At 36.8% G+C, this 23,103-nt stretch overlaps 1 protein-coding gene across 5 annotated transcripts; it reads right to left on the reverse strand.

Moving 5' to 3' along the window:
- Positions 1-1,141: 1,141 nt before the first annotated feature.
- Positions 1,142-21,521, reverse strand: tpd52l1 (tpd52 like 1). 5 transcript variants are annotated; one of them, XM_055185587.2, is made up of 9 exons: positions 21,365-21,504; positions 20,497-20,538; positions 13,047-13,162; positions 10,040-10,188; positions 7,066-7,167; positions 5,717-5,731; positions 2,574-2,612; positions 2,191-2,251; positions 1,142-1,995 (listed from the first exon to the last, which is right to left on the reverse strand). In XM_055185587.2, the coding sequence occupies exons 1-9, from the start codon at positions 21,381-21,383 to the stop codon at positions 1,879-1,881; spliced, it is 660 nt and encodes a 219-aa protein (XP_055041562.2). In that variant the 5' UTR covers positions 21,384-21,504; the 3' UTR covers positions 1,142-1,878. The 5 variants fall into 5 exon arrangements, with proteins under 5 accessions (XP_055041562.2, XP_055041563.2, XP_073712394.1 ...); XM_055185588.2 differs by lacking the exon at positions 2,574-2,612 and having other exon boundaries at positions 21,365-21,502; XM_073856293.1 differs by lacking the exons at positions 2,574-2,612; positions 20,497-20,538 and having other exon boundaries at positions 21,365-21,521.
- Between the last annotated feature and the right edge of the window lie 1,582 nt (positions 21,522-23,103).

Raw genomic sequence — 23,103 nt, forward strand, 5'->3', positions numbered from 1 at the left:
GTCAGAAACGTTTCCGCTATGTCCTGCTGACAGGCGCGTGGGTCGTCCGAAGGTTAGACCGTCTCATTTCAGTTCTCTTCGCGAACTTGTGAGGCTGCCACCTTGAAAGACCGAGTGCTCATCTTTAAGGTCCCATGCTTATAAGGTCGCAGCCCTTGAATTGGGACACAGCTTACTAGTACTGTGATCGCAGTGTGTTGTGTAGCCACGCCTACTGTGAAATCTCATTGGTGCAAATAAATTCAAGCGCAGGAAAACACTTTTATCTGATTGGCTGTCGACTTGATGCGGCGCCGCAAGAACCGAGAGGCGGACGAAACCAAAGCACCGCGAGAGCGCTCCGAAAAATCATATGTAGGAGTCTGGTTTCGAAACGCTCTCGCGACACTACGATGTCACCCGCCTGTCGGTTCTTGCAGCGTCACATGAAGTTGAACACGCCTAATGAGAAAGCGCCTGGGTACAAAATAAACGTTTCAAACGGCCAAATGTAAAAACGCCCTAATAACATTTAAGGTTTAAGAAGGTTACCAGATTATTACAAATAAAACACGTACCTTCACAACACAAAGAAAAGTCACTCACGTGTTCTCCTCACGTAGGCCACTTTCCACAGATTCGTCTGCGCGCGGCTGGACTCAATATCAGACTACAGTCTACAGGGATTCTCCCTGTCAGAATCGAGAGTAAGTTTTATCAGGTAAAATGTTTACAGTTATCTTTCTGTTCTGCCGGGGATTGTAAAAACACGTTTAATCAAATTTGTGGACGTTTTGCGATAGTTCTTTGGCCAACGTTTTTCCTTCACCTGACTGACTGACTGTTGTTCTATATGCTATGATCTGATTGGTGGATTTAAAATGAGCGCGTACTAAGTTATATTAATAACTAATTAAAAAAAGCTGGATTTTTTCTATTTTCATATTTAAGAGAAGACTAAATTTCCAATATATTTAAATATAAATATTTAAAAATATCTTTACATTATATCGTAAGAAGGTTACAAGGCAACGATTCTTGTTCTGTCTCTTAAATAAATGTTCATAACATACTGCAATTATATGGTTTGAGATTCTGAATAGTTTGTTTTTGAATAGTTTAATTCACCCTAATTTCATCACACTGAAACGCCAAAACTTGATTCTGCAAAAAAATGGTTTATTGACAAAAATGATGCAAACAGTAGATCAACCTTGATGTATTAGAAGAATCAGATTATAAAATCTTGTTTACAAACACTTGATTTCAGACAATGTCATTGCTAAATCCGTAACAAAGTCAATTTCTTCACACAATGAAGGAGAGTAGAAACATAAGGCTAAACATTTTTGGTAAATGACAGTCATTGTTGCCAGTACAGTTTAGGACATAACCTTTTAGATTGCAGTAAAACGTAAATAAATACATTTATTATAAATTGCTATTTGTTAGCATGCATGTGCTTTAGTTGTCAGGAATACACAATATAGAATATAAGCATTTCATATATGCAAACAGCATAAGGACTTACATCAAGTTTGTTAAAAAAATTTAAATAGTCTGCTTAAGATTGCCTTTTTTGGTCTTGGATTATGTTACATGTTGCATTAATATAAAGTAATGATACAAGTATTGCAGGGCATCCATAACAGCTGCATCAAAGGCAGTTTTATGAAAAAATATGCATATATTCAGTAACAGTGTAATCCACTTGGTTTTCCTTATGTATAAAAGTAAGGAAATATTTTGAATGTGTGTTCCACGAATATGCATGTGTAACATCTGAAAGGTACATTTTATTTATTTCGGGCCACAATTTTAAATTCTCATTTTGCACAGTGGTCTCCCGACCACTAAGGGGCATCAGAGTTCCACCTGTTACACTGTGTTAATATATATTTAACATGCAGGCTCACTGTTGTCTGCTATGTTGTTAGTAGGAGTGTTCTGGGCACTGGCGTTGGCTGCTGATGAAAGTACCTCCTCAAAACTTCCCGCACCCCCTCCAACCTTTACCTTCCCAGAACACAAACAGTGCAGAATTGTAAACATTCACGACATTGGCTACTGTTGACATTAAACACGGTGAGGTTGGAAAGCTCCCAAATGACAAACTGATCAATGATTTACAGAATTGGATTAAGAAGGCCAGACGAAGGTACTTGCTGGACAAAACTGGCCACGAATGAGTTCATTATATAGTAGAATTACCTTGATGTTTGTGACTGTGCTTTCAACTTTCTCCTCAAATGACCGGAAACTAGGAGAATTCCTGTTAAATGAAATTAGGTTTGGTTAATATGGTATTGACCTGCTTAATAATTACTAAACATCTAGTGCATTTAGTACTGATCTCATTGCTGGGATTTATTTTTGTGTACTGACAAAAGCATAGATGGCATGTGCAAGCATTGCCATTATTACACAACACTTACTTAATAGTTTACTGTTATATATTTATGTTAATTAAAGTTTTATGTGATGTTTATCTCCTACCTAGGACATTCTGAATTAATTCTAGTTATAAAAATAATCAAATGCAATCAAAAACATACATGCAACGCAAACATATAAACACTCACAAACACATTTACCTCATTGCAGGCATGCTCATTGAATGCCGTATAGAATAGCTGTCCATTGAAAGCATGGCCAAGCAAGAGACAAGTTTATTTATTGTCATGGACAGGCAAGTATTACATATGTGACTTTACAAAACAATTTTTCTAACTTATAGAGACCTTACAGACATGCATACAAGCGTTTCTGTAGCTATACTGGAAGTAGGGTGCATTTAACCATGAGAAGTGTCCAGAACCGTAGGATTTTACAGTGAATGCAAATTTCTTTCCTATTTTTTCATTTCCTATTTTCAGATCAGACACCTCAAAACAAACTGTACATATTTTGCCAGTACATAAATAGTAACATTTTAGCCAAATTCTGATTCTGCAACTAGTTATTAAAATACTGGATGCTTGAGGCATAATACGGCAGTGCAGATTTAAACAAGACGAATAAGAGTTTTAATCATTTCATATCTGAAGTTTAATGGCAAAGTTTTTTATATAAGCTTACCTAACGTCTCTTTGCTTTGGTATTGTTATAATAACTAGAGCAGAACAGCTTTACATTTATCCATTTGATAGTCCCTTTTATCCACAGCAACTAGGAGTATATTTAATTAAAGTTTACATTTTGTATGAGGTTTGCACTGCTAAGGTACCAGTTGAGCTTCAGAAACACATTGCATGTGCTAAAATGTATAAATCACATATAGGAAGAGAGCTCTTAAAGGGACACTTCTCCTTTCCCGAAAATATACTCATTTTCCAGCTGCTCTAGAGCAGTGGTTTTCAAACTTTTTTAGGAACGACCCTAATTTAAAAAAATAAAGATTATGGGACCCACAATCTACCCCCCCCCCCCCCACACACACACACACACACTCTCGCAGTAGCATGAAGCAGGGCGGGGCCGAAAGCCGTCAGAACGGAGTGAGACCGGTGAAACGTGCACGCGCGCGTCTGTATGTACATATAACTTACCTAATGAGCAGACCCGACGCCAGACACAAATTCACGGACGGGCATTTCATTTTTTCAGAGGGGCACAAATGAGATCAACCTCACTGCAATGCATAATATCATTAATGGACAAAAAACGAAGAGGAACTGACACACGCAATACAACGGAGGGGTCGTAAAGATTGGACCTAGCCTGTACCTACCAAAGCAGTCTAAAAACACTTCGCAGGGCTCTACATCAACACTTGTCAGCTTATCATGGACAAGTAATATTAAAACGCCAATAACAATCACCAAAACACGATAATGATTCTGCATCCTTTAGTATCAATAGCGACCGAAAGTGCGTTAAGTTAAGCAAATAAGCACAGCAAACACAAAGCGAGTTTACACTGTGTTAACAAAGTGGGTTTAACATACTGCGGTAAAAATGTGGAGTTTTTAATAACATGATACAGTTAAGCAGCATCACATCACGGTTGAAAATTTACAGATTTCATATGACAGTTCACTAAACAAGTAATTCATATTTAGTCACTTACATTTTAGATGAAATGTTGACTGTTTTTGTTGTTTTAGCAGCGAAAATAGTTCAAAGATAAGAGCAGAACCACAACGTGTCAGTCTCACGTCAAAACTCAACCAAGCGGTGGCGCGCTCACTATCGACAAACCAATCAAATGTTACATTTAAAATATATATTTGTTAAAATCAGACCAAACACATTTTTATTTTTATTTAGGAGTTTTTAATTCCCCTTGCATCATTTTAAGGGGGAAAATGGCTGTGACCCCGCGCGCAATTTAATACAGTAAGCTGCGCAAGCACATGGGTCATGTGACACAGTGGTGGAGTATTTTTTTGTTTCGTGTATTTAAAAGATATTTTTTTACTGTGCTTTTATTCAAGTATGTTGTTAGTTGTTTTTATAATAAAATTGAATAAATTATTTTAGTAAAATTTTTCTGAAATCTTTCTGGCGACCCAGTTTTTAATTTCCGCGACCCACCAGAGGGTCGCGACCCAGGGTTTGAAAACCACTGCTCTAGAGTTAAACATTTTAGTTTTACTGTTTTGGAATCCATTCAGCCGATCTCCGGGTCTGGCGGTGCCACTTTTAGCATAGTTTAGCATAATCCATTGAATCTGATTAGACCATTAGCATCACGCAAAAAAAAATGACCAGAGAGTTCTGATATTTTCCCTTTTTAAAACTTGACTCTCCTTTAGTTACATCGTGTACCAAGGCCGACAGAAAATTAAAAGTTGCAATTTTCTAGGATAATACTCTCATTCTGGCGCAACAATCAAGGACATCGCTGATGCAACATGGCTGCAGCAGGCGCAGCGACACCACGCAGCGCCTGAAAATAGTCTTCTTGGAAATTTTCAATAGCTGGGGACTATTTTTGAGCACTGCGTAACGTCACTGCGCCCTCCGCAGCCATGCCACGGCAGCAAAGCCCCTGACCACTACGCCAGAATGAGAGTATACTTCCTAGCCATATCTGCCTAGAAAATCGCAAACTTAAACTTTCCGTCGGTCTTAGTACATGATTTAACTACAAGTTTAAAACAGGCTAAAAATATTGAAACTCTTTGGTCACTCTTGAGCGCAACGCCAATGGTCTAATCAGACCCAAGGAACCGTGCCAAGCTATGCCAAAAGTGGCAGCGCCAGACCCGCAGTTTTTGCAAGTTCCAGCAATTTCATCGCATAAAATTGCAGAAATTTCCCGCATATTCCATCGCATTTTTTAAGAAAACGTGCCGCAAGATCAACGATTTTTGCCCGCAACAATCACAAAAAAACTTTTTTCTGGAAGGACTGCAAAATGATAAAAATCAAATGTTCAACTCTAGGGGAGCCGGAAAATGAGCATATTTTTCCAAAAAGTAGAGTGTCCCTTTAAAGTCAAATATACTTTAAGAGTAAGTAGCTTTATAAATGGATCTACTTGGCCAATGGAAAAACACAGTACATGTTATGGTAAAACATGACTCATTTTTATGTGATTAAATAGTATTGAAATTAGCTGCTTACATACCTAAATAAATTCCCTTGGCACCCATATTAATTATTTATAAAAACATAGTGTTCCGTATCTAGTAAGTCGAATTTCATATCATTATCGTCACTATTCTCATGTATCATGCAGATGCAAAAACAAAGCAGCTATGTCTAATCTCTATCTATGAGTACATCTTACCCAATCGAATGTAACCTTTGGTGTGCATTAGGAGATAGGGAAAGAACACAAAAAAATAACACTGTATCCATAATATTGCACTTTTGCTCAAACATGCATGGTTCTCAATACAAATTACAAACCTTTTAGTTTTAAGCCAAACTATACTGGTAGTTAAATATGTTAACAAACTAATGCAAAATGCTTTTGGCTCCACACATGCAAAGAAAAATGAGCCCTAACATTTTCAACATAAAAATGTGAATACATTATATTTGGAGGCTTTTTCGATATATTAGACTCAGGGAGCAGAAAGCTTGTCACATATTTTCAGTCTGATTATGTTCAATCCTGGCACAGACCATTTAGACTAAACTGTAATCATGTGTTTTAGTTACAATGCACCAGTCAAGACCAAACAAGCATGCACGACTATACTTGCTTTTGGATTTCCACTGCAAACAGAGAGAAAGTAACCCACACATGCATGCACACACTGATTCCTCATAAACCTACCTCCTAGGATACAGTATCTGAAGGCCAAACATGCTAAAGTAAAATGAGGTAATGAAGTGTTGAATCCATATTAAATTGTTGACAAATAAAATATTGTCCTACAAATGCTGGGTTGTTTCAAGCCATGGTTGGGTCAAAAATGGTCATTTTCTAGGTCTAGGTTAATTTAACCAAAGAGTTGGGTTTGTCCATGTTTACCCAACCATGGCTTGAAATAACCCAGAATTTTTATAGTATAAGAATTTAGTGAATTAATACAGTATATTGTGTATCCTGTATAGCGAACACTATTTTAATGAATGTTTAAATATTTTCACTATTCACTATTTTTTTTTACATATATGCATTTGGTGTTACATTGCTGCATATTTATTTATTATTAAAAATAATTTTGTGCAGTGTATATGCTTGCTATCTGTACAGCATTATCTGCGTTACTTTTATGGTCATTGTGATGTCTAATAAATGACTTAAAAAAACTGTACAGAAATGTCTACACAGTAAATACTTTATCACCCTGTTGTCGATTATGACACTTCCCTCTTCTTCTGAACTGAAAGCATTTATTGTCACCGAGGTCCTTAAACATACAGGAGCCAGCGAAGAGGAGCTAGCAAATACTTTACACCAGCTGGATCTGCCGCCAATCTAGCCCACTGAAAGCAGCTTAATCTGAGGCTTACGTAACATGCCCGTTCAAATCTTCACTATGGTAAACCCCTTCCGTTACTCAGGGCCACTGCCATTTCTCTGTACAACACACAGTTTTCTGTATAATGTGTCTGTGAAAGATGGTGTTCCCAGAGACAAATGGGAAATGATGGGACATGGTGGAGGGGGAAGTGACATCATACCTCATGTCCTCAAACCTCCTGCTGATGGCAGTGCCCAGGTTGCTGAAGGCAGCTGAGGTTTTCTGTCCTGCTGTGGTCAAACTCTCAGAGGTCTTTTTGTACCTGCCAGAACAATATAAAAAAAGATATTCAGATATATTCATCACAGCTGTCATGCAACAGATATAAGTTATTTGCAGTACATTTCTATGTCCGATATGTGTTATTTTACAGTAACTACACTTTGCTCAAACATAGCATACAAAAAACATTACTGATGTGCATCTTGAGATAAAACAATGACACTGATACATGTTAAGAAATGTTGGTGCAGCTCAAACATACACTTTAGTCTGGGACTAGGATAAGCCCTGTCAGGGAAACCGCCCCTTAAACTATTAAACCTTTAAAGGGATAGTTCGGCCAAAAATGATATTAAACCCATGATTTACTTACCCGCAAGCCATCCGAGATGCATATGTCCATCATTTGTCAGGCAAACACATTTTCAGTTATTTTAGAAACAGTTAATCAAATGTAAAGTTACAGGGTCTAGTACCTTCAAGTCCAAAAAATGTACATCCATCCTTCACAAAATAAATCCAAACGGCTCCACAATAATAAACAAAGGCCTTCTGAGGGTAATCCGCGCTGTTTTGTTGTAGAAATATCCATATTTAAAACTTTTTTTTAGACTCCTCTGTATTCAGGAGAGAGTATCAGCGTAGTGTACGCACTTTTCTTAGTGACATATGACAAATTCGGAGGGCGGGGGCACAGAGCAGCACCACAGAACCCTCCATAAACTGCGTACGCTCTCATCTTGAATGCGGACGCGACTAAGATGGCGGCATTACCGGAAGCTCGTTATTTTCGTTTATAGTTTCAAATATGGATATTTTTACAACAAAACGGCGCGGATTACCCTCAGAAGGCCTATGTTTATCATCGTGGAGCCGTTTGGATTTATTTTGTGAAGGATGTATGCACATTTTTTGGAGTTGAAGGAGTGGACCCTGTAACTTTACATTTGATTAACTGAAACATCGAAGACATTTTCTAAAATAACTGAAAATGTGTTTGTCCGAAAAAAGATAGACATATGCATCTCGGACGGCTTGGGGTTGAGTAAATCATGGGTTTAATATCATTTTTGGCCGAACTATCCCTTTAAGGTAAAAAACATGTTACTGTAGTTAGTTTCCTTGTTTCATAGTAAATATTTCCTTAAATTGCAACACAAGGACAATCATGTTTTCATGTAAAAAAAAAAATGCAAGTACAAAAAGGTCATCTTTGTCTGAATTTGTATAGGCCACTAGAGTGCATTTAAACATTACAATACCGAACACATTTACCAAAACAAAAGGATATCTTTTGAAGCAGGAAAAACTTCACTTCACTTTTTGTGATCTCCCGAAAAACAGGAAGATGTGTGAAATTGAATCTAGAGAATACAATGAGACAATCGACTGTATAAAAGGAACAGTATAGCAAATTACCCATAAATGGTTTTATTATTTATTGTCTCAGGGCTTGCTCATTTGAATATGTTTGAATTGTCATCTTTTTTTTTCATTTAATAGTCATATTACATTAAGTTTACGTGAATGCATAGCATCAGGAAAACTCTAAACTCTACTTTTTGAGCAACATTACAAGAGAATGCTTGTATGATTATAACCTTACTCTTTCTCTCTGTTTATGCTCCCTTGCTCATCTGGTTATTCAGTTACTACACAGTGATATGGTAACTAACGTCTCAAATGAATAGCCCTTCTCATGTCTCGGTTGCCACGGCGAGGAAGTTGAGGCCTGACTGGGACGAACTGATCAGATAACGTTCACTAACTGATATGTGATTTCTGTTGTCAGCTCTAGTGTCTTCATACAGACACACACACAGTTTAATTTCATTCGCTAAATTCGAATTTTAAACATGGTCTTACTACTCAGTCAATATTAAAGATATTACGGTTATATATTACTCTTTTCATTATGTAAGATGGTATTATGTATAAAACAGTTAATTACTTTAGCTGGGTCAACTGAAAAAACATTTACCCTGGTCTGATCTATGGTCAGCTCAGTAGGATGTGCTACAAAAAAATGCGCTTTTGATACAGATATCGCAACTTATTTGATACAATAGCTGTATTGAATGCAAAAAACATTTTGTAAACAAATATAAAGATTATAAAATATTTCTAATATTTCAAAACTGCCTTCTATAGATGGTTTCAGCAGTAACAACATAAACAAGCGACTTTCGTGGTCAACACGTAACTTACGGTAAACTCCGCTAAGAATAAATAACAACAGTCCTTTTAAAGGCATTCTAAGCGAATCGGTGTGTTGATTTTTGAAATGTGTTTTCAAACAAACTGAGCGTAGTTAACTCCTCCCCCTCCCCTCCGTGCTTTCATGAACGAACCCAAACCCAACCCCCAAATCCTTCTTGGCGTTTATTGGCTGGAACACTTTGTTTTGTTTTGTGGTGCAGGTTTGGCCACTGTGTTTATATTGAAGTTTGTAGAGCCTGGCCTGTCTACAGAGATCGCTTTTCTTACAGTTTGATCAGCGGACAGGCTGCAAGCAGATAGTGAAGAGATGTTTGCTGAATGTAACAAAAAATGTTTTATGGTCTAAAACGCGTGAATTCCCTTAGAGAGCCTTTAAAGTAGTGTATTTATATAAAAAACAACAAAACAACACATAGATTACCTAGGAAACCAAAACATTTGTTATTTTCGACGAGGTATTTGTTTAAGAGTTCAGTTTTAGCAACTAGTCAGACCATTAAACAAACACAAACCGGAAGAAAAGTTCAGACCAGACGCGTAATCACGTCACCGCACGTGCGTCCCATTGAAACCGTCTATACTATAAAAAATGTATGATCATCAAATAAACACTACCCTGATATTTTCACAAGAAAAATATGGTCACTATTGCATAACACGACAATCACAGAGGTTTAGCAAAGGTTACTTACGCTGTGCTGGTCTGCATGTCGTGCCAGCTCTTGCTGAAATTGTGTCGTAGTTCACTTAGGGGTGTAAGCCCCAATGTCTCTCTTAATTCCAAGCAATGTTTTTCTTTGGAGGCCAGGACTTGTTTCAAAGTAGCAATTTCTTCCTCTACCTGATGACAAGAAAATACGTAAAGATGGGGTTAAGAAGCTTTCATCATGATATTTTTCAAAATTACATTTGAAAAAAGTTGCCATTAACTTAAAAACAGTGAATTATACATCAGTGTATTACTAAAATAAATAGTGCAATCTTATTTTCATTCTCTCTTTCTCACACACACACACTTACAGACTGTGTCACAGTTAATGTTGGCCTCGCATGGTCCAGTGGACCGTAACGATTTGGAAGGATAGTAAAAGGAAAGGAGTAGCCCAAGGAAAAATGGTTACTTGAATATTACTGTGGCAACAGCAATGTAAAATACAGCATGAAACCAGATAATAAGCATAACAATGATATAACTATAAAAATAACATCTTGTTATACAACATAAATAATGTGCTGCATGTTTTGTTATTTTATTAAAGGGACACTCCACTTTTTTTGAAAATATGCTTATTTTCCAGCTCCCCTTGAGTTAAACATTTGTTTTTTACCGTTTTGGAATCCATTCAGCTGATATCCGGATCTGGCGCTACCACTTTTAGCATAGCTTAGCATAATCCATTGAATCTTTTTAGACCATTAGCATCTCGCTAAAAAATAACCAAAAAAAAGTTTCGATATTTTTCCTATTTAAAACTTGATTCTTCTGTAGTTACATCGACAGTAAGACCGACAGAAAAGTAAAAGTTGTGATTTTCTATGCACATATGGCTAGGAACTACACTCTCATTCTGGCGTAATAATCAAGGACTTTGCTGCTGTAACATGGCTGCAGAAGGCGCTCTGGTCTGGGGAGCTATGACTAGGGCCCTATAAAATCCGTTTAATTTTTTCCCAAATTCCGTTTTATTTTTTCCCAAATTCCGTTTTCTCCGTTTTAATTTTTGCAAATTCCGTTTTATTGCACGTGAGAGAGGTACAGTGAGACAGACGTGGATGAGAGAGTGCATGTATCTTTGCGCTCACCGTGAACAGAGTGTTGACAAAACTTACAAAATAACAGTTCTTCGGTCACATAAAAGTCATGTGAGACCTGCTCGGAACTAAGTGCTTAGCGTCGAATTTCTTAATTTTTTCGCTGACGAAAGCAGAGTCGTGGAGAGCCGCTTCGCCATGGTTTCAGTGTTTTGGAGGGGGTCTGAAACGACGGGAGGGGGCGTGTCGCCCAGATTTACTTCCCTCGGTCTGCATTTCCCCCAGATATACGTTCGTCTCCCACACAAAAACATAATTTTATTAAAAAAATGTAAAATTCCGCAAAATTCCGCGTTACTAGATTCCGTGTTAATTAGCCAATTCCGTGATTCCGTCCGCGATTCCGTGATCGCGGAAATTATAGGGCTCTATATGACCCCCTGAACCCTTCAAAAAATTCAGCCTATTTCTTGATTAGTAGTAAATCGCCATCAGCTGCTTTCAGATGGAGCCACATTTACTACACTGAGCCGTTGTTCACCGACAAGCTGGGCTATATCGTAGTTCGCTGAAAATCGGGATAATTAATTATCAAGGACGTATCGCCTGTGATAATTAATCCGAAATTGTCCAGATTTTCAGCGAACTACGGCTCTGTGTAATAAATGCCGCTCCATCTGAAAGCAGCTGATGACGATTTACTACTCATCAAGCTTTACGAACGAGTTGTGCATGACAATCCCCCGATATATATCGCCCAGACCTAACTAGGGATGTCCCGATCCGTTCACGTGATCGGAAATCGGGCCCGATCACATAGTTACAGACTCGATCGGAATCGGACGTTACCTCCGGATCAGGACTCGGATACATATATACTATATACATTCTCATTAGTTTTTAACACATCTATAGAGTTAGACCATTTTAACTTCACACAAAAACAGCAACGCAGGAGGATATGTTTTCACGCTTTTCTTTATTTAATTTTTATCTAATATAGAAGTATCGGATCGGGACTCTGTATCGGTAGATACTCACAATCAAATGACTCGGACTCCAGGGCAAAAAAAACTTGATCGGGACATCCCTAATAGTAACCCAACATGCCGCAGATACTATATTTTTAGTTTTCTGAAGCCATACAATAGCATTTGAGGAACATTCCAAAATTAAGATGACTGCTAATCTGCTTTGCATCTATCTATGTCCAGAATTCAAATTTTTTTTTTTTGGAAGCTTGTATTGTACGAAAAGAGGTGTTTAACAACTGATAAAACTAAGAAGGTAAATAATGACAGATTTTCATTTTTTGGTGTTCTTTAAATATGTGACACTGGACCACAAAATAAGGGTCAATTCAAAAGTGAGATTTATACATAATCTAAAAACTGAGCAAATATTTGGCTGACATACAACTATTTGAAAATTTGGAATGTGAGGGTGCAAAAAAATCTATATATTGAGAAAATCGCCTTTAAAGCAACACATATTAAGTTATGATAAATACATTTTCATATATTAACAGTAGGAAATTTTCAAAATTTCATGAAGCATACTCTTTACATATATCCTATAACATAAAAAATCTATCATTTTAACCAACACAATGTATTGTTGATTATTGCTACAAATATACTCATGCAACGATTGGTTTTCTGGTCCAGGGTCACATATGTCCAAATCATCCTGGGTTCATTGGTTTACACCAACATAAAGTATTTTTAAGGGATTGATGATACCCCATAATAACAAGTGCAAATTTCAACATTTTTTTTACAATGCTAGGTCATCGTCATACAAAGGAAAATGCAGCCAGAACTGTACGGATGTGACCTTCACAGACTAACATTGTATCCAACCAATTCTTGCTGTGTCTGTAAATCATTTTCCTGGTCTGTAGGGTCATTTTGCATTACACAGCAGTAAAAACAGCATATAAAGTACCTTAGTAAGTTCATTCATCAGTTCTTCTCTCTCCTCGTCTGTCATCGTGTTGTTAAGGTCCACCTCTGACACCATGTCCTCATCCACTTCCTTTAGAGGTTCTTTATCCAACAAACCTGGACAAAATTGAGAAAAAAATGAAAGTTACAAAGAAAGTCATTGTTAACATGTCTCAATCACATGCACAAGCGCACATTCCTTTACAGATTTGAGTTCACAGATATACTCTTCAAATTCAATCCACCACAGCTAACAAAGATGACAAGTATCTCAAAACCACTTCACATTGGTTTAATAAGAAACTCGAACTCCACTGGGAGGTTCTCAAAAGGTTTTGTGCCTTAAAGTCAAATATTCTTCATATGGGTCTAGAGAAACAAAACCAAAATTTACCTAAAACTATCAATATTTACTCTCAATCATGCAGTCGCACCTAATGAAAAGACCAGGTAAAACCAGCCCACCAGCTTAGGCTGGTTTTAGCTGGTCTTTTAATTTCTTTTACATGCTGTATTTTACTTAAGCTGCTGTAGGAGGTTTGTTTTGGAGGGATTTTTTTAGATGGTCACGCTGGGAGAGCAGCTGACTCACTAGCGACTCACGATTTTTGCCCTCCTATAAGATCATTACCTTATCACATTGTGCGTCATGTATCGTTTAAACTCGGGTAAGAGAGGCATGTAGACTGTACGATGATGACACAGAAGCTTTGGCGGCAGCGTCACATCACGTTGCGCAATGTCACCATCATGCGCTCGTGGTATACAAATCTGGTCTTCCAGCCTTGTCGTTCAGATGGTTTTAGCTGGTCTTTCCTGTAGGGTCTAGATTTACATATTCATTTTGCAGATGCTTTTATTAAAACCAAGGCTTTGAACCGGTTCATGGAACGAAAACGAAAACCAGAAACTTTTGATGTTTTGCAAAGAACAGAAACGAAACCAGAAACTTTCAAAAAATATATGTTCCATAACAGAATCGTTTATTTAAATATTGGTAACCGGTTAATACCATTATTTTTTCGTTCTTTGACAAGATTTCTGTGGAATATGACTCGGTAAAGTTCACTTCCGGTTGTCGTAGACTTATCGGAAAAATTAGAAGCTTGCCACCAGCAAGTAGCCTCCTTAAGCCCAAGTCTTTAATGGTCAATTAAAAGAGGTAAATTTCTACCAAGTATCTCAAGATGTTTTTTTTTAATACATATTAGTGGTGTAACGGATCGCAGTTGATACATAATCCGTACAGATCACGACCCACTGTTCGGCTCGCATGCGATTCGCAGATTAATACACACATTTAAATCAGGTGAAAGTTGATAATTTGCATGCGTTTCAAAGGCTTGCAAATGTTAACACTTAAGTGATTTTAAACAATTTACCACAAAAAGGCGCTAAAGTGAGCAATTTTCTGTACGCACAGACGCACATGCAATTAAACTGTTAAATGTCGCCGTCCCGAATACGGGACACCTAAGTTTGCATTAATATTGTTGATGTAAATTTTAATTTATCACTACAAACTATATATCGTTGGAAAGGTCTAAGCCTCCAGAATAGACATTTCAACAGTGTTTTATAAAATATATTATTTAGGGAGAGTAATTGATTCATTTATGAAGAGAGTGTGCCTCAAAACATTTATTTTCTGCTAAATGTCACTGTCCCACCAGCAGGACGCCTACATTTACTTCAATGTTTGCATATGAATTATTATCTAATAATGACAAACTGTATATTGTTTGAAAGCTCCAAGAGTGTATATTTAACTCAATAGGGTGGGGTGACGCTTAAAAGGTTAAAGTGTCTGGTCCAACTCCAATCAAACGTGATTATCCCTATGCCCTTCAAAGATCAGAACTCTTGATGTATAAACTTGAGAGAGAGTTGCGCTACTGTCTCATACTGTAGTCCATTAAAATACATTTGGCGAATAAAGCACTGAAAAACAACGAAATTTTCAATTTATGTGGACACAGCTGACATGGAACGTTATTCAGCGGTTCGGGAACTTTGTTTTTTGTTCTAACCGGTTCAGGAATGTCAATTTTAGGGTAGAATCGAAAACCGGAAACGTTAAAATACAGTTTCTGTTTGGAACGAACCAATTGGGGAAAAAATCTGGTTCAAAGCCCTGATTAAAACCTATTTACAAATGAAGGGCATTCAACATTTTATCAAACACTTTCTAACCTGAACACGAAAAAAGAATTTTCACAAAGCTTTAATCCAGAAAAATGTTTTGATATCTAGCAAATTCCCCCAAAAATGAAGGTTGTATGTTTGCCTTGTGTAATATATCCAAAGTCTTTTGAAGCAATAAAACATATCAACAATATCAAACATACTGCCATATTTTGTTCAGTTTGGGCTGAAATATTCCTACCAAACACATACCTACATTTAACTGAATACAGAATAAAACCCTTCAGTAAACCAGGGGGAGTAAAGTCATGTAAATACTAAATGATCACCTTCTCTATGTAATTATAATGTCTCATTTCTGAATAATGGTGGATTTTCCACATCCTATAATGAAAGGTTTGTGTGTAATCCAAGCTTTCCAGCTTTCATAGATATTGCACTTTTGTGCATTGTTTTTTTCACACTGAAGTTCCTAGAAATCCAATGATTTGATTTACAAACATTGCCTTGAGCACTCGACATAGCGTCTGTTGTTTAAACACGAAATTTAAAAGAAAATATTTTCAGACTGTCTAGCAGCTTTTACAGTGAAGGTGGATAAGGAACTTGGAGCAGGAGCCGTTATGCATCAGAAGATTGATGCTAAACTTGGGTGAAGTGAAATTAAAAATATGGTTTGATTTTTGTGCCCATCACCGAAACTTGAAACCCACTTCCTCAAAATTCCAGTTTCTTAGTATACCACCGGTATCATAAGTTTATAAAATGCACAGGCTCATGACAAAAGTGAAAGACAAAATGTTCAAGGGCAGGAATTCATGTCCTTGACACAGCTCCAGTAATCTGAGTAATGTACCCATTGAGGCTGTTTTTGTCCAAAGGGAAACAAGAGTCACATTTTGGAGAGCTGGTCAGTCATTATATCAAAACCTGATTAGAGTCCTGTGCCACGATAATTGTAATACACTCTCAGTGTTTAATCCAATCAGATGGCTGAGAGGAAGAGCAGAGTGCTCAGACATACAGTAAGATCTCAGATTCAACACTAACAGTGTAACACAAACAACAGCTTTTAAAGATCACAGCCACCTGTTCAAAACTAAAGGTGGTTCATTGTGTACTAAAAGGGGTTAACTCAATTGAATCAGACTTAAACATGATGTACAGGAAGAGGAATTAAATGAATATCCTGTAAGAGAAGGTACGTGTTGGTCTGTAGTCAATATGGTGTAATTTCAAATAAACCTAGACAGGGTTTAGACATTTAAGTAGTTTTTACAAACATACCCTACAAAAAAACATTACTGGTGCATTTTCAGACAAAACACTGGCACTGATAAAAGATATGTCAGTCCAAGCTGTTTTCAGTTAAGACAGCTAAAAAAAATCCAGATATTTTACTCATCACCATGTCATCCAAATCGTTGATGTCTTTCTTTGTTCAGTTGAGAAGAAATTATGTTTTTTGAGGAAAACATTCCAAGATTTTTCTCATTTTAATGGACTTTAATAGACACCAACAATTAACACTTAACTCAACACATAAAAAATTTCAAAGGACTATAAACAATCCCAAACAAATCAAAAGTGTCTTATCTAGCAAAACGATTGTCATTTTTAATGGACCCCAAAACTTAACAGTTTTAATGCAGTTTAAAATTGCAGTTTCAAAGGACTCTAAACGATCTCAAATGAGGCATAAGGGTCTTATCTAGTGAAACGATTGTCATTTTTGGCAAGGAAAACAAAAAAATATGCACTTAAACCACAACCTCTCGTCCTCACCCGGTCCCGCGACACGCCAGCGCGACCCCACGTAATATGTCATCACGTCAAGAGGTCACGGATGACGTATGCGAAACTACGCCCCAGTGCTTACAAGTGTGGTGAAAGAGGACCGTTCAGACGTTGTTGTATGTGGAATGATGCTAATTAATGTCTTTGTGTCAGTTTATTGTTTAAATGGTCCGCAAATGTGCGTTTCATATATGTAACACGTGACCTTTCCACATCATTACGCAATAACGTGAGGTCGTGCTGGCTCGTCAAACAGACTGATGAGGACGAGAAGTTGTATAAAGGTACATATTTTTATTTTTATTGCCAAAAATGACAATCGTTTCGCTAGATAAGACCCTTATGCCTCGTTTGAGATCGTTAGAGTCCTTTGAAACTGCAATTTTAAACTGCATTAAAACTGTTAAGTGTTGGGGTCCATTTAAGTCCATTAAAATGAGAAAAATCCTGGAATGTTTTTCTCAAAAAACATAATTTCTTCTCAATTGAACAAATAAAGACATCAACATTTTGGATGACATGGTGGTGAGTAAATTATCTGGATTTTTTTAAAGAAAATTGACTAATCCTTTAAGCCCTGACCAGAAAACCACCCCTTAATGTCATATAAATTACTAACTTTCTAAAGAAATGATTTCTAAATAAGATAAAGGAGTTTAATTAAAGGGTTAATTTATGTCTTATCTCTTATTTACCCAGCATGATCTCACAGGAATTTGTACGTATTTTTTGAGTTGGCTAATTCGTATGAATTAGCATGAAGTGAATTGTACAAAAACGTACAATTATTATGAAAACAATAATGAAACCCACCCCTCACCCCAACGACAAAGGGGTGAAAGCGAATGAATATGACTTTGCTGGTGCGAAAAATATGTACAAATTCCTGTGAGAGTGTTTTGGATTTACCATTTTATTGTGTTTTATATTGTGTTGTGAATTGTGTTGTATATGGTTAAGCACTAAGATTTATAGATATAAAATTGGCAAATTTTTCTAATGACGTCAACATAATTCATAAAAAAACTGGGCGAAGGTACTGAATGGGTTAAAGGTGCTGTTTTTTCCTGCGTTTAAAAGGTTTGATTGTGTTTACGGTGCACAATATAACATGTGTTCATGTTTCCTGTGTGAAAAAACTAAGTATTTTCACAGGGGTGAAAGCAAATTGTAAAAAAAAATTACGAATTTACGCATCAGGACATTGTACGAATTCATAGAAGTTAACCACCTCGTAAAATACATATGAATTTCTATCATGAGACCTACACCTTGATCTGTGTGGTCATGTCTTCAAACATTTTATTTCTGGGTAAGAATTTTACTTCAGTCACAAATACACCAATAAGAATTTATTTTCATTTTGTTCTGCGGCCTGGACAAGCCAGTTAGAGCCATGGCACAGCGTTTATTTTGTCATCCGAGTAAGTAAGTGGCCCTTAGGGCAGCGTGCCCGACAGTTCAGCTTCTTCAAGCTCACTGCACTATGCACCACTCCTCTGTCCTCTTCACTCAATGTCCCCATTTTCCTCCTTAAGTCACTTCAATAACTCAGAGAGTGACCTGGAAGAGGCCAATTCCAATATCAGACGAACAAAACACCTATTGCTAAACATGATTAAAATAAAGACTAAGACAACCAGACATGAGAGAACAATTGAGTCTTAAAGGAATAGTCCATTTTCTTAAAAGAAAAATCCAGATCATTTACTCACCACCATGTCATCCAAAATGTTGATGTCTTTCTTTGTTCAGTCGAGAAGAAATTATGTTTTTTTGAGGAAAACATTGCAGGATTTTTCTTATTTTAATGGACTTTAATAGACACCAACAATTAACACTTAACTCAACACGTACATTTTTTTTCAAAGGACTATAAACAATCCCAAACGTATCATAAGTGTCTTATCTAGCAAAACAATTGTCATTTTTGACAAGAAAAATAACAAATATCCACTTTTAAAGCACAACTTCTCGTCTAGATCTGGTCGTGATGCGCCAGGTGACCCCACGCAATACGTCATGACGTCAAGAGGTCACAGAAGACGAACGCGAAACTCCACCCCAGTGTTTACAAGTGTGTTGAAAGAGGACCGTTCCTACGTTGTTGTATGTCAACTGATACTAATTAATGTCTTTGTGTCAGTTTATTGTTTACAATGGTCCGCAAATTTGCATTTTATATATGTAACGTGACCTCCCTATACGCCACTACGCATTTACGTTAGGTCACGCTGGACCGGACCTAGACGAAAAGTTGTGGTTTAAAAGTACATATTTAAAAATTTTCTTGTCAAAAATGACAATCGTTTCGCTAGATAAGACCCTTATGCCTTGTTTGGGATTGTTTATAGTCCTTTGAAACTCCGTAGAAAAAAACTTTTATGTGTTGAGTTAAGTGTTAATTGTTGGTGTCTATTAAAGTCCATTAAAATGAGAAAAATCCTGCAGCGTTCTCCTCAAAAAAACACAATTTCCTCTCGACCGAACAAAGAAAGACATCAACATTTTGGATGACATAGTGGTGAGTAAATTATCTGGATTTTTCTTTTAAGAAAATGGAATATTCCTCTAAGTGAATGCTAGCAAAATACATGAATTTTAAGACAAACAGTGTCAGGTGCAGTGCATCTATTCAAGAATTAAGTACTAAAACTTTAAAGTCATGGTTTTAGTGCAGCATTATGTAATTTCTGGCCTTTGTAGGTGTAATCCGAAGGATTTCTGCTTGGCGATTATCTGACTGGATTTAAATCCAGCATAGACTCATGACAGAGTATTGAATGAATGCTGGGAAAGCATGTAAAGTGTGGATTGGGTTGTTTGTGAAACTCTTCATCTGTGACCTACCATGTAGTGTTCCTCCTTCTTCTGTTGTTTAGTAAATAATAAAAACAAAGAGAACATTTTATAAACAGATTCAAGAGCTGAAATATATAATGTCTAAGAAAATTACAAATCTCACACGAAGATGCAAACATCTAAACACCAGACTGCATTCAAAGAGTAAATAAATAATGAATAATAAAAGATCATTCAAAAACAAAAAAGATAGACAGGCGTATTAAACACATGCACCTATTTTGTTTTATAAGCAAATTCTACAATACATGCATCTGAACTTTTCAAACAACAAAGGGTGTGACACAGAAATATCATAGTTCAATATGTCTGCTAAGCATTCAGCAGTATGACCAGTTAATGAATGTTTACAGAACAAGTTTTAAATGTGTTAAAGGGGTCATGGCGTGAAAATCTGATTTTTTGCTTTTTTGCATTTATAAGGACACACCCAAAAACAGCACATTTTTGCTCAGGCCTACACAGTGGCAATTTTAACATGCCATAACAAACAATTTATGCGGCATTTTACGCTAAAACTTCACATGCACACTCTGGTGACACCAAAGACTTATTTTACATCTTAAAAAAAATCTCATAATATGACCCCTTTAAAGTCTGGTAAGATGCCACTACAATACACATGCAGCAGCAGCAGCAGCTCTTACCCCAGTATACTGCTTCAGGAATGAGTACACTAGAGTACAGCTCTGTGAAGTATGATTTGCAAAACAAAAACAGGATGTTAAGTAGTGTTAGTGCAATGCAGTAAGAGCTGTATCGACTCTATTGATGCATCTATGTTATACTATGCCCGGTATACTATCCCCAATATAATACATTTGACTTTGACATTTAAACATTTCCACATGGCTCACATTTTAGGTTACAGTACAAAGCGAAACTACAGTGCATCCTCTTCTATAAATGCATACTAGACTATTATGCTGTATACTGTACTGTACTGTACTTTACTAAACCAGATTAGACTACACTATACTATACTATACACAACACTGTACTATGGCTATTCAGTTTGGGTTAGTCAGTGCACTGAGGCGTACACCAGTCTGATCACAAGAGTTCAATTATTTAGCTAATAGTCACGTGCGTATGGAAATGAGAGGTCACGTGGTTCTCAGTTAAGCGCACCTAAAGGAACTTGAATTGCTGCATACGAGTCTCTCATTTGTTTACATGGCAAACATCCTTAACATTTAAGTTTTTGACTTACATAAATACACCACATATGAATTAAGACCATGGGCAAGAATAGAAAAGCGTGCATAAATCACGTTTTAACCATCTTTTACGATTGTTAAAGGCTGCTAATAATCTATTATCGCTTCTTAATGCAAGTTTCTTCTTCCTCTTTTTTTCCGCATGTAACAAAGGGTGTCTCTTTAATTCAGATCTGCTAAACTTGTTCGAGCATAACATAATGAAAATATATATTAAGAAAATATAAGTTATTCAAAGCAAAAGAGTTTTTCCACAGAAGGACAAGACATGAACGTGATTAAAAAGCACGCTTACCCTGTTGTCTGGGCTCCATGGCAACAGTAGTTTCCTAATTCAGGTCCAGTACAGGTCCAGTACAAACACACAAAACCAGTTCAGAGAAATATCCCGTCCACTCAAACACACACAGTCGCTCCTCGCGCATACAGTCAGTGCTGTCTAAACTCCGCCCACACAGCAGAAGCCTCGGCCATTGACCAATAGCACCGTTTCTAATTATTACGTATACTTTTGGGGGACGTTTAGCGGTAAATAACGACAGACAAATAATTTAGTAACCTATAACCAATAATTAGTATGCTTTAAACACTAGTTTCTTAACATATAACCTAGTTAAATGTGTACAAATGTGTTTGTGTAGATTTTTCTTGGGTTTAGAAGAGAATACTGTACTGTACTGTACTGTACTGTACTGTATGTGACAAATGCCAAATGAATGCATCATCGATGATCTCATGAGCCACATATTCATATGACAGCAACAAGCCAAACCAGTTTATTGTTTAGTTGTGAACAACAGTGCCATCTGCTGGTAAGACCAGGATAACATAAAAGGGATAGTTCACCCAAAAATTAAACATTCTTTCATTATTTACTCACTCTAATGTTGATACAAACCTGTATACATTTCTTTGTTTTGATGAAAACGAAGGAAGATATTTTGAGGAATGTTTGTAACCAAATCGATCATGAGCCCCATTCATTTCTATAGTAGGAAAAAAATAATACTATGAAAGTGGATGGTGCTCACAAAAGGTTTTGTTACAAACATTCCTCAAAATATCTTCCTTCGTGTACATCAGAACAAAGAAATATATACAGGTTTGTATCAACATGAGAGTGATACATAGTTTCAGGGAACTATCCCTTAATGGCTTGAATACTTTTTCAGTGAACAGACTCTGAAAGTGAAAGTATAAGTTCAAGTTCAGTTTTCGCCTAAAGCACTGCTTGTGTTAAACCATGCAAACTGTTTTAATTATGTGTAAACATGAGTTAATGTTTACTGATGACTATTAATAAAACACCTGACAATCTAAAAAATAAGGGTTCCTGAAATGTTCCTTTTGAGCTGTATGGATTCATAAGGAACATTCAACATCCCATAACCTTTCTCTTACACAAAATATAATTTGTAGTTAAAAAAGTTATACAGACTAATTATAAAAGAAATGGTTATTTTGGAAACTTTTGCCCAGAAGGTTTTTGGAGGAACCACAAAAAGTTTATTAAGACAATAAGAAATAAGAAATGAATCAACAGCATATCAATAATAATTACAGATTGAATTCTGTACTGTCATACTGTAATTGCACTAATGTACATGGTTAGCACAATAGCATTGTGCATTACAGGTCTATTAACAATGCCATAGAAAGCAAAGTATACATCAAATCCGTAATGCAATATGGCATATGACTGAACATGGCAATTGTTATTTGGATGCATATTGATCTCCGACAAACAGAGAAAAAGTAAATTGCGAGGAGAGATAAAAACACTTTCCTGTTATCTTCAGGCTTCACCACCAGATGTCAGACTTGTTCAACATGAGCTCTATGGCCCTGTCCCAAATGGCACACTCCGGACTTGTGGTCCTCCTCAGAGTCCACACTTTGATGACATCATAGAGTGCAGACTTTAGGGACCCTTGATGCGAGTCCACGTGGGTGCACCGGAGTCGAGTTTTGGGACAGACTCAAGCGTCACGCCGGAAATAGGAAGGGATGTTGCCCGTCACTGTGAACTCCTCC

This window comes from Misgurnus anguillicaudatus, chromosome 18 (genome assembly GCF_027580225.2).
Source record: "Misgurnus anguillicaudatus chromosome 18, ASM2758022v2, whole genome shotgun sequence".
In the NCBI taxonomy this organism is placed as follows: Eukaryota; Metazoa; Chordata; class Actinopteri; order Cypriniformes; family Cobitidae; genus Misgurnus; species Misgurnus anguillicaudatus.